Below are 16,629 nucleotides of genomic sequence, written 5' to 3'. Positions count from 1 at the left end.
AAAATCATAAGTAGTATTGAATTTAGGTAAGAATTTTAATATGTAACTAATTACATTTACTTTTAAAAAATAATAATTTGATGAATTATTTATAATTTTATGATAAAAATTGTGCTTAATATTAAATGTATCCATATATATGCATGTGTTACATGCTTTTTAAAAACAATAATTTGACTAATTATTTATATTTTTATAATAAAAATTGTGTTTAAATTTAAATGTATGCATACATTTGCATGAGTTATGCATGCTAGTTTTCTATTAAAGGGTGAAGCATGAAAAGTAGCAAAGTTAGTAACGGATTGGATTTTTTTTTTTTTATTGAAAAGTTATTTGACTACTTAGAAAAAATTGAATCAATGCTTTGGAAATTTCCAACGCAACGCACTAAATTTCTCTATAATGGATACGCGAATGCATCTATTACCAAAAACCATTCTATTATAGTGAATTAACATTTTCTTTTTGGATTTTTCTACCCTTAGGGTATCAATTAATAAATTATTTTAGAAAATTTTTTATTGAAAAATATAAAAATAATTGATTTTTATGAAAAAAATTTCAATTTCTTTTTTTAAGGAAATCAAGTAAGAAAGCTGTGTTAAAGAGTGAGGCATGAAAAGTATGTAAAGTTAGTAAAATATTTGGATTTTTTTTTTAATGGAAATGGTTTGACTACCTAGAAAAAAATTATTTGATGCATTAAAACTTTCACCTTAATGATTGCCCTTCGGATGCTCAAAGTGCTTTTGGTTAAAAGGTAAAAGGTTTTTTCTTTTTTGTCCTTTTTTTCTAACTTTTTTATAAAGTGAAATGTTAACCTATACTTTTAGACTATTTATTAATAAATTATTTTTATAAAATTTTTATGATAAAAAAAATACAATTAAATTTTTAACAATTTTTTTTATTTTCTATGAACATGATATAAAGATTATTCTAAAATAATTTATTAATAAATGCACATTCGTTAACAGAACTATTTTATAAATAATCTCTTTTTTTATTTATTTTTAAACAAACTAGTTTTAAATTTTTTGTTACACATTTAATATAAAAGTTACAAAAATTATATTTTTAATAAACATTATACAAATAAGCAATCGCCAAACATACTCAATAACGTGACCTTTTACCACTTCTCAAATCATATTATCTAAGAGAGTACATTATATATGAAAAAATCTTTTATGCGTGGTGTGCACTTATAAATAAAAGAATAGTTTCATATGCCTGAGACATAAAATGCCTGTTTATTATATACAATATAATTTGCCATATGCTCCTTTAAAAGTCGTAATAACTTTTGGGTATGGTAACTTTTGTGTTAGATATGAACTCTCCCATGTTTGTTTCTAATAAAAACAAAAACAAAAAGTTGTTGTTGTAGAATTTCCTTAAATTGATGCCACAACAACACGTGGAGTTGTCTCCACGTGTGCTCAATCACATCAATGTATAAAAGTATAAAGTATAAACATCTTTTTTTTATTTTTTAATGTAGGTGTTATTTTTGGTATATTGTATGATAACGTCTCATCTGTCACGTCATCACGTATACATAGTAATTATTAATATAATACTCCAAAACGGGCACAAATTCAAATGTGGAAAGTTTGATTTTTTTTTTTTTTTTTTTTGTAAAAATTTGATAAACAATAATCGAGGTCTCAATGATTTCTGTGACCCACCAAGAAAAAACCGAACGTGACTCTGATTTCATTTGTCAGAGGAGAAGATTCTTAAGTTATCTCCATGTGAGATGCTTTATATAAAATTTAAATGAAGGACAAGCAACAAGAGGGTTCCATGGTCTAGTGGTCAGGACATTGGACTCTGAATCCAGTAACCCGAGTTCAAATCTCGGTGGAACCTAATATTTACCATTTCTTTTTTGTTTTGTCACAATACAATTTGTTTTTTCATAAAAGTCATTTTATTCCATGTAATTTATATATAAAAGCAATTTTATTCTATTCCTATATAAGTCATGAATTTTTTTTTTTCTTTTAGGATGAAAGTTATGAAAGATGAATGTCCATCCAAGGATTTTTTTTTTTTTTTTTTAATAAATAGACCGAGGATATTAATGCCATTAGAGATAATAAATGTTCCCTTTAAAGGAAAACAATCATAAAATTCATTTTATTCTGTTACTTTATAAGTCATGATTATTATTTTTTTTTTGTTTTCAATAATAGATCCAAGGATATTAATGCCATTAGAGATGATACATGTTCCCTTAATTTTATTTTGTACTATATAAATCATGAAAGATGAAAGTAGATCCAAGGAAATTTTTTGTTTGGATAAGAGATCTGAGGATATTAAGGCCATTAGAAGCTAAAATGTAAACCTTGACCTCTAAGTTTCACCCTAATTCATTTCAATCTTCTAATTTTGTTTTCGTTCATATTAGTCCACTAAGTTTCAAGCTTATTTAATTAAGGTCTCTTGGTCAATTTTATGGAAAATATTTTTCAATCATCATTTGGAATTTTTTAATGTAAAAAATTTGAAGAAAAATAATTTTTTAAAGATGATATTAACCATTTCTTTTTTCACAATACAATTTGCCAATGCTTTAAAGGAAAGCAATCATAAGTCATAATATTAGAAAAATACACTATCCAAATCAATTTCACAAAAAATTCTAAGTGATAGATTTTTATTGGCTGTTATGGGTAGATAGAAAAGTAATTTGAGTTGTGAATTTAAATTAAAACCAATAAAAATGTTTCACTTATAATTTGTTGTGAAGGAAGAAATTTTTTAGAATGAAAAAATGGAAGTTTCTTAGAAGAAAGCAATCAAAGGAAAAACTTCTCTATCTGTTATCTAAATTTTATTTTGTTACAATGTTACGTTGAGTAATGCTACAGGTAGGGGTGTAACCAGAATTTTTAACTTAGGGGGCCAAAATATGTATTTATAGGTTAATTATACATCATAAGTAATATATATAAATTTAACATATTATAAACTCAAATAAGTATATAAAATTGTCTTTTTTTTAGAAGAGTATATAAAATTGTCTAATTTGCTATAAATATGTAACAAAATATAAAAGAAAGAATTTAGCATCTCTCATCAAACTTATGCTCGACAGTGATTCTTCATATAATAAAATTTATCTATTATCATTTCCATGTTGAATTTCTATCATTTTTGTAAGGTCACAATTTGCACCAAAACCCAAAAGTAAGAATGAGATAAGCTCAAAAAACCTAATACAATGAAATTTGTAGAGAGTGGGCTTGAAATCTAGGTTTGAGTGATATTAAATAACAAAAATGATGGGCTAGATTGCAACATCATACACATTGGATTGTTTATGTAACATAGATTGTCCTCGGACTCAAGCCGAGGATGCTGGATCTTATCTTTCACTCTTTCAAAGACAGATTACAATTATGGACACTAATGTGTACAATGTTTGCTCTCTTTTTCTATGATCCCCCCTGAATGTCTTTCTTTACCTTTTATATCATCCTCCTTCTTCTCCCCATCTTCCACGCATGGATCAGATTACTGATTTAAATACTTGTCCCATCAACCTATCCCTGAAGTCTTTGGAGGCAGCTGTAAGGTTGAATCCTGATGCTCAGGCATCACTTCTCCATTAATGCAACCAGAGAGGTAGTTGTAGATCATTCAATGCAGTGGTAACAGCTTTATCACAAATATTTCATATCTCTTCTTCTTACCTTCCATATCCACCCTGCATACCCTTACTTATAGAATCTTCTAGAACATTGTTTTGGATGTCGGTCAACCCTTTCTTATCTCAACCTTATTTAGCCGATGACATATTCTTCCTCGGACAATCTTGATCAGACCTCGCCTCTCTGTCCATCAGCACTACCTCTTGGGCTACTATTCTCATATCTTCGGACCATTCAATATCATCGGATTGGGCCTCCAACCCAACACATATTCCTGGGCCCATCCACCCTATAATTTCCATATTAAATTTCTTAGCAATTTCATTTTTCAAATATTTGAAGAAAAATGTACCATAAATCCATTGCAACCCAATCTCTCTTTCTTGAAACAAATCAAATTCTCTTCCAAAAAGAAAATGACAATAATAAAGTTTAGAAAAATATATAACTTTAAGGGGAAAATGGGGATGTTGAGAAAAATATCAATTTTGTCAAAAAAAAATGATGATAATAGAAGAGGGAAATAAAGAAATGAAGTTCGAATATTAAGATTGCGAAAACACAAAAAGGAACTCTAACAGTTTTTGGATAACTATACAATGGACTTTCAAAATTTAACACACAGACATAAAAAATATATAAAAAAGGCAGGGAGCTTGACAGTTTTGGATTTATTAGCCTTTACTAAGTGTCTGGTTTTTTATTTGGGTGAAGCACACTTGAGAAACTATGTATTGGAATTGTAAAACCAATGTGAGATTTCAAAGGGAAAAGACATAAAAAAACTAATAGGAACTGGGCATGTAAAATCATTTTTGTGGGGCTAATCATTATATGTACATGACCTTAACTTATTTTTATATAATATTACAATGAGATTTTAAAGTTGGAGGGGGTTCTACACACAAGCAATTTTACAGTATTTTTACAAAATATTAATGTGACAAACTTCTTATTCATTCTTACTAACATTATTTTTCATTTACCAATAATCACTCACCACATCAGTAGTTTGTAAATTTTTTGTAAAATAGTTGATATCTCTATCATTATTCATGTTACTAATCATAAATAATACCTTTTTTTTTTTTGAGAGACTTTAAACTAATCATGAAAGATGATTGTAAATAAAAGAATACCATATGCGATAATAAATGTTAGCGAAGGTGGGTTATTGACTTATTGTAATAAATTAATTATCTTAATTTGGCCCAGTTACTTTCCAAAGGTTGACTAGATTTGGAGTTGTGTGATGTGAGTGAGGACAGTCTTGCTAGGTACCAAGTACTAACTTTTGTTTCTTTTATATTTTATTAATAGTACATTGCTATTTAGTAAGAGATGAGTTCAAGTTACACATAGTGTAACTCTAAAAAGTTACACATTTTTTAAACTATTAGATTTAAAAAGATCCAACGGTTAAAAAAATACCCTCATTATAACAAATATTTTTATTAAAATCTCATTAATTACCCTCGTTTATTATATTCTAAACCTATCTCTAAAACCAATAAAATTCATTAATACTATGTTATTTCATTAATGTCACAACCACTATATACAAAAGAATGAGTCAAGCTTATTCTAAGATGTACATCATCTAATATCTCCATTTCAAAAGTTCAGCTTCCATCAATAGTTAGTTTAACTACTATTAGCCACCAAAAAGCTATCTCAAAAATTGTTGTCTACTTTGAAAAGTTTATAAAATAATAGAATGAGACAAAGTCCAGTAAGTAGTATAATTAATGGGGTGGAGGAAATGCAAGTTTCATCTTCAATAATAATAATATGACAAGAATGATTAAGTAATGAAACACAAAGTTTCTCAAAAGTAAATACCTTGAAACTATATACTATAATCTGTGAGCACTGACAATATAATTTCCAAAGCCATAATATCTAACATAAGGAAAATTATCATAAATATACCACACTACCACATAGATCGGTCAGGGGATTCACCCATTCATAACTGGCATGATATTGTTCTTTTTGGTATGCAAACTCTTGGCCTCATGGATAGCAGTCTCACCCATACCCTCAAGGTTTCTCTCTCCCCATATGAGTAGCAGAGAGTGCGCGTCAAATAGGACCTCTCTTGTATGTGGTTTCTTGGCCCCATGGGCAGTAGTCTCACCCACACACAATTAAGGAACCTCTTCTCCCTATGGGCAGCAGGGAAGAACGCATCATTCAAAGTGAAAGGGCACTAACCTGGATTTGATTCTGCTATCACAAAGACTACAGAAATCAAATCGGGTGATCACCGGGAAATCACACATGACATAGGGTTAAAACAACATAAAGCTCACATGTTACATATACTTTGCAACACATAATTTATATCCAGGTAGTTTCAGAAAAATCTTAAATAGTCTAACTTTCACAAAGTTTGTAAGGTTTTCAATTTCATTCTTGTCAAAAAGGTTTTTATCAATTTCTCACATAATAAGACAAGATAAGCATCTTTAAATTTTCTAATATACCATAAAACCCATGATTTCCTTGTCAAAGATTAGATAAAAGATGCTCATTTTTTCATATTAACAATTCATGCATCTTCCTAAATGCAATACCAAATATGATGCATTTTAATATATATATATATATATATATTAAAGTTATGACACAATAGTTTTTAGGAAAATATAGTTTCTATTGATAGTTTCCAAAAACGTGTCTAACTCAAAAACAACATTTATACAATATGGTTATTTTTCAAAGATCCCATTAAAAAGCTACTTACCTCGCAACCACAAAAGCGTAATTCTCCAAGCTCTAAGGAGATTAGCTAGAACCTAAACAATATTAAGTAAACCTATCACAATAAGCATAGAGCTTGAAATTGTATCTAGCCACAATTTAGGAATTGCCAAATAAACACTTAATTACGCAAGTCTAATACTTAACCTCATCAATAATAATATATTCCACTTCCAAAGTTTTTCAACAAATTGATTCACAAAGCATAAACTCCAATTTATAAAGTTAACCCATTTAATATCATCCCCAACATTATGACTAGCTTCCATAAAATTTACACTACATCATTAAGAGACCTATGAAAGCAAAATCAAAATATTCTCAAAGACAAAAAATTTAGAACTTCAACTAACTTCAAATAAACCCAATGGCAATGAAAAATTTAAATTTACCAACCATCACATGTTATAACTTAAAACCCCTAAATTTTCCACCATACATAGACCTTAAGTAGTCATCATTAGCACAAATTATATACCCACTCATCAAATAATTCCATCAATACAAAACCCATACATAAAAACACATAAATATCACTTTCAATGCTCATAAATCACATGGGTATCATTATTAAAGCTTAGATAAAAATAACTTCAAGCAAAAGTGTAAAACCCACCAAAAAGATTAGAAATTTTAACCTCAAAAAAAGGATGTGAAGGTGCTTATAGGTTCTTAACAATTTTCTGGTAATCTTGCCGGAAAAATGATGGTGGAAATTGTCATGGTGGTGTGGAAGTGCCAGTGGAGAGGATGAGAGTGATGGAGAGGAGTGTGTTTAAGTTAAAAGAAAAGAAAAAGAAACAAATGAGAGATGAGGGAAGGCCAGCCAAAGAGAGCAGAGATATTTGTGAGATGAGTGGTGGGGGTTAAATGGGATAGGTGGGCACATGTGGTCCAAATAAAGTCTAACCATTACTTTTTTTTTTTGTGACTGGGACGTTACATTCTTCCCCTCTTATAAAATTTCATTCTCAAAATTTTACATACCTTGATCTTGAAAAAGGTTTGAGTATCTTGATAACATATCATCTTCACGCTCCCAAGATGCCTCTTTCACTAAGTGATTCTTCCAAAGGACCTTTACCTAAGATATTGTTCTATTGCGTAGCACTTGCTCCTTACGATCCAAAATCTCTACTGGAACTTCTTCGTATGATAAATCATCTCTAATCTGAAGAGGCTTATAGCTCAAAACATGTGAAGGGTCAGGAATGTATTTCCTTAACATAGACTCATGGATAACATTATGAATTCCTAAAAAGGCCGGTGGTAGGGAATTCTATATACAACTTCGCCCACTCTCTCCAAGACCTCAAAAGGCCTTACAAACCTAGGGCTTAACTTACCTTTTTTGCCAAATCTCATTACTCCTTTCATAGCTGCAACCCATAAGAAAACTTTATCTCCAATTTCAAGTTCTAAAGCTTTCCTTTTTATGTCATAATAGCTCTTTTGTCTACTTTAGGCTGCCCATAGACGATCGCGAATCATATTTACCTTTTCACAAGTCCTCTGAATAATCTCTAGCCCTAAGATTTTTCGTTCTCCCACCTCATCCCAACAAATTGGGGATCTACACTTTCTCCCATACAAAGCCTCATAAGGTGCTGCTTTAATACTTGAATGGTAACTATTATTCTAAGCAAACTCCACCAAAGGTAAGTGACTAGCCCAACTCCCTTTAAAATCCAAAACACATGCTCTCAACATATCTTTAGAGTTTGAATAATCCTTTCAGACTGTCCATCTGTCTAAGGGTGGAAAACTGTGCTAAAATCCAATCTAGTACCCAAGGCCTTTTGCACATCACCCCAAAAATAAGAAGTAAACCTTGGATCTCTATTTGAAACAATAGAAGCAGGAACTCCATGAAGTCTTACAATCTCATCAACATAGAGCTGAGTTAACTGATCAAGGGAGTAGTTCAACTGAATAGGGAGAAAATGAGCTGATTTTGTCATTCTATTAACAATCACCCAAATAGCATCATGACCCTTAGGAGATCTCGGCAATCCTGAAACAAAATCCATAGTAATTTTCTCCCACTTCCATTTGGGAATAGGGAGTGGTTGCAACAAACCTGAGGGTCATTGGTGCAACACATTAACCTGTTGACAAGTCAAGCATTGCTCTACAAAGTGAGCAATCTCTCTCTTCATATTATTCCACCAAAAGTTTTCATGAAGATCATTATCATCTTTGTACTACCTGGATGTATTGTATATGGGGAATAGTGAGCCTCCCCTAGAATCTCATTTTTAATCAATGGATCATTTGGCACACAAAGTCTACTTCCAAATATCAAAACACCATCCTCAAAGATAGAAAATTCAAGTTTCTTTCCACTACGCACCTCATCCATGATTTTCTTTAAATGTGGGTCATCGGCCAGTGATAGTTTGATTTTTTCCACCAAAGTTGGTTGAACACTCAAACTAGCTAGGTAGGCCTCAGAATAGCCCATAACAACCTTAATCTCCAGCCTTTCAAGATCCTGAATGATTTCCTTTCAAGTGGTTTGCAAAGCAGCTGAAAAACTTGAAGGCTTTCTACTAAGAGCATCAGCTACAAAAATTTGATATACATGTTAAAAATCTAAAAAACATGTAATTTGATGATTTTTGGCTTCTTCTTTAAATCCAACAATGAGGGAATGGTCGTTGAAAGCTCGGATATGTGTTAAAAAACACAAGCGTTGTTCAGATCCCAAATTAAAAGATTACGGCTCGGTTGATTTTATTCTAACTTAAACTAAGTACGAAATAGAGTAAATGCGAGCAAACAAACAATAAAACTACTCTAAACCATATTCAACATATACCAGCAGTAATGAAAGTTAAAAGAGTAGGAAAGAGAAATGTAAATACAAGATAACACGTTGATGTGTTATTGAAGAGGAAACCGAAGAACTCGGCGAAAAACCTCTCCGTTGCACTCCAAGCGGTAAATCGATCCACTAGACAATAAGTTGGGATACACGAATAGCAAGAGACCCTCCAAGCCTAATTTACCTAGTGCACCTAAGCCCTCCAAGCTCCTACTCTAATAAGGCCTATCGAAACCGTGTCTTGTCTAACTTTCCGGATCCCACAATGTGCCTAATTGCATCCGCCAAAGCTTGGCTTTTTCCAATGCTTCCCAGCAACATCAAAACCTCACTTGATACTCAGATTGGGTGTGGTAAGTGTTTGGGCTATCAACTTCTCAAGGATATGGATGTGGATATGGAGAGGTAGGAGTATGAAGAAAACCATAAAGAATTGTGTAGATGATTGTGGGTATAACAATCTCTAACTCTCAAATGTGTTTGCTAGGGTTTTCTCTTTGAAAAACACTCCTTAAAATATGTGGGTAATGTGGATATATATAATGTGGGTGAAGACATGGTGGAGCAGATAAGTCAAAATAGCAAAACAGAATGTTTCGCGGGTATTTCGCAAGAAGGCCTTACCCGCGAGATACTCTCGAAAACCAGCTGTCATCAGATCGTCACGACTTTTTGCATTCCAGTCATGTATTCTTCACGTGACTTACTTTGCGAGAAGTTTACTCGCGAGATACCCACGAAAACCACTCATTCTTCAATGCAAGCTTGAGTTTTCACACTCTCTCTCACACACAACCCATACAATGAAATCCCACATAAAATACAGGGTAAACATGATTGAACAAAATTACAATCAAATTTGGTAAGAAATTAAAGCCAATACAAAATAGTTGTAAATAACAATTTTATAGTCGTCACACCCCAACCCTATACATCTGCCACCAAATATAAATACCATCTATATTCAATGTTAGACCAATAACTAAATTGCATTATTTGAAATTCTTTTGATCAATGATCAACCCAGCTATCAATCGACCTTCTTTTTAAATTCTCATGTAGATATGATGATTGGATATGCTTATACATCTTTCAGCTATAACAACAATCTATACTGTCTAGTATATTATTGACTACGATTAAATCGAATTCTTGTTGAATATAATTTAATTGATAGTTGTACCATGCTTTGTTTTATTTTTTAGTTTTAATGCTTCTTGATAAATATCTTGTGAATCTTATGACTTTGAAATTCTCAATGTGGGTATACTTTGGCCGGTTTAACACATTTTATTTCCTAAGGTAACAACTTAAAGTAAGACCTTTTATGAAGAGTTATTGGTTTCTTCCAATATCCCAATGATGTTACTTGTTGAACGCATTTTGCAAACAGTCATCAATTTGATTTTTTTTTTAACAACTTCATAATTGATTGATTTGGTTTCTACGTACTAATACAACTATGATCATGCGAAAATCATGATATATTAATTATGTTATTAGCATGTTAAACATCTTTCATGCAAAATATGGCCATATTTCTATGAAGATTTTTTGTGTAAAAAATTTTAAAAATTGCAAATTTTAAATGGCATTGTTTATATTGAATACCTCGATTAAACTTTAAATAGATTCTTTTCATCCGTCAAATTTATGGTCTAGAAAAATGGGTCTAGTTTAGGGCCGACTCAATACATTTTATACTACCTTCATATATAAATGAATTAATCAATACATCTAAAAGAAAATTCTTAGATGCTCTCTCCTCTCATATTTATGGTGGATTCCATCATGAATTTAATAAGTTGATTCACCATTAATGTAAGAAGAGAGAGCATTATTCATTGTAATTCAGTGTACTTCAGAATTACTCACATCTATGATCATCATTATTTATAAAATATTTATAAAATTCCTTAGTAAATTTCAAAGTTCTAAAATATGTTATTAATTTTTTTTTTTACACAAGATAGAATTTATACTCTAGCCTAATCTAAGTGTATATATGTGTAAAGCTCCCTTCTGGAGACTTGAACTCTGTCTCTTACTCCCCACACCCCAAAAGTATTTATACTTGTAAAGTGACCACCACACCAAGGGTGCGCGGTGGTAAAATATATTATTAATTGAAATTGAACACCGTGGAAGAAAAACTTTAGATTATTAAATCAAGGTTTGGGGAAATATCAGAAACCTTCTCTCTCTTATTAGAAAAATACTTAGGACTTGGCAAAGCAGAACATATCGAGAGGTGAAGTATTTGGGATAAACAAGGCACGCTACTAGGAGTAGGAGTAAGCCCAAATATAGACGAGATAGTTTTGAATAGTACAACCTCCTTTTAAGTAATGGGTACATATAATTTCACCCTTTTAAGGTCTTAAAGCAATCTCAAGTAGAGCTTGATTTTATGATTTCATGCCTCTAAAAGTGCGACCCCTAAAGTTGTGATGGTTGAGAGTAATACCTTATCATGAGGCCACTGTGACTGATCAACAAAACATTTTGGGTGGCGGAAAAAGCGCTGGGCTTTCAAGTGGGGGAGCTTTTGGTAAGGCAAGGCAGTCGTTGATACTCTGGATGAAGGCAGATGTGGCAACTGCTTCCCAGAGTTTTGGGTTTGGATGAACTTTTTGTTGATTTGCTAATTTGCTGATTTTTTTGAAAAATGAGTAAAAGTACAATTGTACTTTTAAAAAAAATAGCAAGGCTTAAAATGTTATACATAAAAAAACTAAAAGAAAAAGGAAAAAAAGAGTGAGCCACTGATCCATTTGCATGACTCAGTCAGGTGTACAGTGTACCGACGCCAGCTCTGATTTAGCAAGGTCCTTTAGCTTATCTCTTTGATATTTTGCAAGATTCAATATTAAAAAAACACAGAAATAGAGTATCCCATGACATTTTGAATTCAAGCGGCTAATCAATTTTCTGGAGGAAACATAATGTGCATTTGTGCACTCCAGTGCATAAGATATTTCTCCAGGAAATTCTTTCAAGAACATGCACAAAAATGATGTAGAGTGTATGCATATTAAGCCAAGTCCATTAAGCTTTAATAAGAAGACCTTTCTACCGTTTATTCATGAAAAAGAAAAGGAAAAAAGAAGAAAGACCTTATCAAAAAGAAATGTCATAAGAAAAGGAAAGATCAAAAGGGAACCATTCACTTGCTCTTGTCTTCTTCCTTCATCTTCTTCTCCCACCTGCGCTTCTTGTAATCCAGCAACATTTTTGGCATCTCTTGCATCAACCTTGCAGTGTTTGCCCGTTTTTCTGCAGCAATCCTATCACATTTGTGCCCTTTCCTCTTGGTTCTCATCTCTTTCCTCTCTGGATCATATGACCAGTCTTCCCCAGCAAGTAGGACTTCTTTGCGAAGTCTAGCTCTATGACGAGCACTAATGCCAAGGGGTTTCCAGGCCCCTAGCTCCCAGTAACCCCATACACCCTTGGATAGCTCATTCTTGTACTTAACCAACTTCTCCCGCCATGGGTACTGGTAGTCCCCAACTGCCTTCACCACAGATTTTGCCGCTTTGCCTGCCATCAACCTCCCAAAGGTTCTCTGCTAGACAACAGACCGACAAGGTGCACAACATGTTAATAAATCTAAGTAAGAAAAATGGGGAAGGGGAAGAGAAGAACAAGTGGTCTGAAAAGAAAACTTGAATGAGAAACAATTAAGACAACATCCATAACAGAATAGAAGTCACTCTTTTTCCATAAATCAATAATAATAAAACTTAATATTACTTCTTCAGCATTCCAGGAGCCTTTAATGGGTTGCATTAAGCTTTCCATAAGCATTCAACAAATTAGATTGAGGCAACAATAATTTTTTTTTTTTTAAATCACTTGGGCTCAGATGAGAAATTTAGCATTGTTTATAGGATCACTGTCATCACACACTGCAGATTAGAGAAGCATAAAATTAAGACGGACTGCATAAGCTAGTTTAAAGCAGGTATTTGACTCGACTTAAAAAGGAACAACTTAAAAACAAATACCATGTTCAATATGTGTAAGCTATAAGCGAATAAATGATACCCATTTAATAAAAATATTCACCGAAACTTAAAAACACTTTTCCATATGTGTCTTTTAAAAAGTATGCTATGGTTTCCATCAAACCTTGTTCTATTTTATTTTCAAACAGAGCAAATAGGGAACAGTGTCACAATACACCACATATTTTGATATGTTTAATGCCATTGAATAAGAAAGCCCCAGATATGTTAAGTTCCAAATGTTGACATGGTAGATCAAGAAAAATGAGGGCACAACTATAATTATATTTATTTTATAATACCTTTATATGTAAATGAATTACACATATAGCCCAAATTCCAAAAAAGTATGTAAAGCAAACAGAGAAAAAATCATACTTTATATTTAAATCTTAAATCAATATAAAAGATTAACTAAATGACTCACACAAGATTTCTAAGTAACAAAGTTACAAAAGCTCTAAATTGCACATGAATTGGGGTCCATAACTTGAAATCTGATCAAACAAGTACAAAGTTTAGCCTAATTCAGCAGATATTATTCTTTTAAAAAGAAGTTTTTTGGAGGAGGGCAACTGCTCTGTGTCTGTGTCTGTGTCTGTGTCTGTGGGGTGTTTCTGTCTCTCTGATTCTAAGATGAGCATGGGTCCTCTCACTCTTGTCTTAAAATTTAGGAAATCCATTTTTTATCAACACAGAAAACATTTTTTTGGTCACCACACAGCACTTTTAAGGTTAGGAAATGTACACGTTCAGAATATCAAAAAGTACACTTAAACCAACACATTTGGAGCATTTCCTACCAACTTGGACAGGAAAAATAACATTGATTCTTGACATAAATGAAATGTGTCTGCTGCACATCAGATGCATCTTGCAGGGATGTCAGTTCCTCAAGCTGTCTGACACTGTTAGGTGCCAGTGCATAAAACTTGTTGAGTTATTGGCATTTATTGGTTTCGAAATGTGGATTGGAAGTGGATATTTTGAATTGGAATATTAATAAGAAATTTCGATGAATATAAGCAAGGTAGGTGAGCACAATAATTTGATAATAAAAGAAACAAAAATCATTGAAGTGCTTCACTTTTCTTGGGCTTATGCATACAGAAGAACTAACTTTAGATGATGGCAATATTAGATAGCAAAAGCAACAACTACAATTTTAAAATTGCTCCACCTATGTAGTACACATTATACTATTATAGTGAAGTACTGACTACTATCCAATAGAAACTTTCCACTGAGGGAATCATGGACATATTATGGGAAATTAAGTCATGAATTGGTTTTTATATTGTAAGCTAAACCCTAGAGAAGACTAGAAGAGAAATTTTAGCTAGGAGATGATGTTTTTACTAAGTAAAAGAGCTTCACATTTTCCCATCTAGGGTTCTGAATTATAGTACTGAATATCAAATAATAATGATAATAATGATAATAAAAAAGACACTGTTCCAATGCAATTGCTGAGATAAGTATCATTGCAGAGATACACAATTGAATGCCCAATGGTAGGAGTAAACGAAGCACACCCTTTTCAAATGCAAGCAAACAAAGCCAACTGAAGTTTTGTAAGATACAAACTAACACCCAATAATCTTCATTTGGATTATATCTGAATAGAGAAAGGCAGCTTTGTAAGGTTGGAAAAGATGCAATTTCTAAGCAGAACTTTTTTTAACATCAACAATGTCATGCACAAGAAATTTGAAAGGGCAAACAGTCATCCTACATACCATATTCAGTTTAAAAGTCAGAACTATAACATTGTCAAAAAAGGGTAGAAAGTCAAAAAATACTAAAGTATAAGCAGAAATGAGTATTTTGAATCCAAATCATCCAACAAACATCATCAATACCATTTCCAATTCATGCAAGTAATACCCGTATGATATCTTTTGTATCATGTATGTAAAACTAGACAACCTTGCCAATGAGCTATAGCTCAACTTGGCACTTTCTCCTCCCATAATAACGGAATAAAGGGCGAGATTGTGTGTTCAAGACCCATTGGGTGCGGGTGTAAGTGTTCCCGTTCATACCCCAGTTAAGTAATCAAACTGAATGTAAGCTTATTGGGTTCAAGATCAACAAAATGTAGTTAATAATACAGCATGCAACTCTGAATCTCAGCAATACCAAATTTAAATATAAATTTTTTTGGACTATAAGTAATTTTATTCATTACCAATTCAAGTAACAGTTTAGAAATCAATTGGGTATTAGTCATTTCAGGTACTAAACTAAATAAACCCTAACTGATACACAAAGCAAAGCAATCACACTGAATCTGTAACCTAATCAAAAACCCAATTTTCCTAAGGGTATACCTTATCCTCAAAGATTTAAGATTTTATCGGGCAGAGAGTTTTCATGGGAAAAGTAGCAAGAGTATGGAAAACTTATAAAATTACGAACTTTGAACCATAAACCCTAAACCCTAAACCTCCCTTTAGGTTTATGAGAAAGTAAAAGCTTTTCACATTTTCTCGGCAACCAAACAATTACGAGAGAGATATTATACCTAAATCAGCTTCACCGTCGGGACTCGCCGCCGGCGGTCTTCACCTTCAGGCGTCACTGCCGTTCCTTACTCACTCACCCAACTCTGTCCACTGAAATTGTGATTCAAAGTTAAGGGGTTATGATCCTAATTCAGCTCAGTACTCACTTATGAGGTATTTTTTTGAAAAATGTTAACATTTTACTGTAGATTAGTCACTGTTTGCACCAGGTTAGCTTATAGCGGGGTAAATTATTGGGTAGCGGGTTTTTTTTTTTCCGAAGTATTGGTGCTCGGACTTAAACTGGAGAGTACATCATCAAACCCGAGAGAACCGTATTTTAGATCGAGTGCTTAACGACTCGGCCAATGATGTGGACCATTTTGATATAATATTAAAATGTTTAAATGCCAATTTGACACATTTAAAATATCAAGGATTTAAAAAAAAAAAAAATTTATCAAGAATCAAATTGATATACAAGATTACAGACTAAATATGTAATTTACCCTCATGTTAATTATCATTTTTTTAAAGAGAATCTATTAATTTTTAATTATCAATTATCAACTTGTTCCTTGGAGAGTATTATTAATTTTCAAACATGAAACAAATAAATAATTAAATAGTTTTACGTATTAGATTATAACTTTGTAGGGTTTTTTTTTTTTTTTTTTTAAAGTAAAATTGTTAATAGTCTTTACGTTTTCCTTAATCAATATTCTGTAATAAAATCTTCTCAAAAGAAAAAATGTTGTGTAATAAAACTAATAGATTTTTTTTTTCTTGAGTAAAATAAAACTAATAGTTAGACTTTAGAAGTTGTGTATATTGATTTAATTGGTTACCCT

At 32.0% G+C, this 16,629-nt stretch overlaps 1 protein-coding gene, 1 long non-coding RNA gene and 1 other non-coding gene across 4 annotated transcripts; 1 reads left to right on the top strand and 2 right to left on the bottom strand.

Moving 5' to 3' along the window:
• Positions 1 to 1,806: 1,806 nt before the first annotated feature.
• On the top strand, positions 1,807 to 1,878 carry TRNAQ-CUG (transfer RNA glutamine (anticodon CUG)). Its single transcript has one exon. It is a non-coding gene; the product is annotated as a tRNA-Gln (tRNA).
• A 1,390-nt stretch (positions 1,879 to 3,268) lies between these two features.
• LOC142619248 (uncharacterized) lies at positions 3,269 to 7,194 on the bottom strand. Its single transcript, XR_012841469.1, has 4 exons — positions 7,073 to 7,194; positions 6,418 to 6,469; positions 5,634 to 5,836; positions 3,269 to 3,957 (listed from the first exon to the last, which is right to left on the bottom strand). It is a non-coding gene; the product is annotated as an uncharacterized LOC142619248 (long non-coding RNA).
• A 4,953-nt stretch (positions 7,195 to 12,147) lies between these two features.
• Positions 12,148 to 15,967, bottom strand: LOC142621263 (uncharacterized). Of its 2 annotated transcripts, none has more exons than XM_075794579.1 (2): positions 15,799 to 15,967; positions 12,148 to 12,829 (listed from the first exon to the last, which is right to left on the bottom strand). In XM_075794579.1, exon 2 carries the CDS (start codon positions 12,809 to 12,811, stop codon positions 12,428 to 12,430), a length of 384 nt encoding a protein of 127 aa, XP_075650694.1. In that variant the 5' UTR covers positions 12,812 to 12,829; positions 15,799 to 15,967; the 3' UTR covers positions 12,148 to 12,427. The 2 variants fall into 2 exon arrangements, with proteins under 2 accessions (XP_075650694.1, XP_075650696.1); XM_075794581.1 differs by having other exon boundaries at positions 12,148 to 12,832; positions 15,799 to 15,926.
• Positions 15,968 to 16,629: the final 662 nt, after the last annotated feature.

This window comes from Castanea sativa, chromosome 12 (assembly GCF_040712315.1).
Source record: "Castanea sativa cultivar Marrone di Chiusa Pesio chromosome 12, ASM4071231v1".
Classification (NCBI taxonomy): Eukaryota; Viridiplantae; Streptophyta; class Magnoliopsida; order Fagales; family Fagaceae; genus Castanea; species Castanea sativa.
The sequence above is the reverse complement of the archived record's forward strand: the minus strand, read 5'-3'. Positions and strand labels throughout refer to the sequence as shown.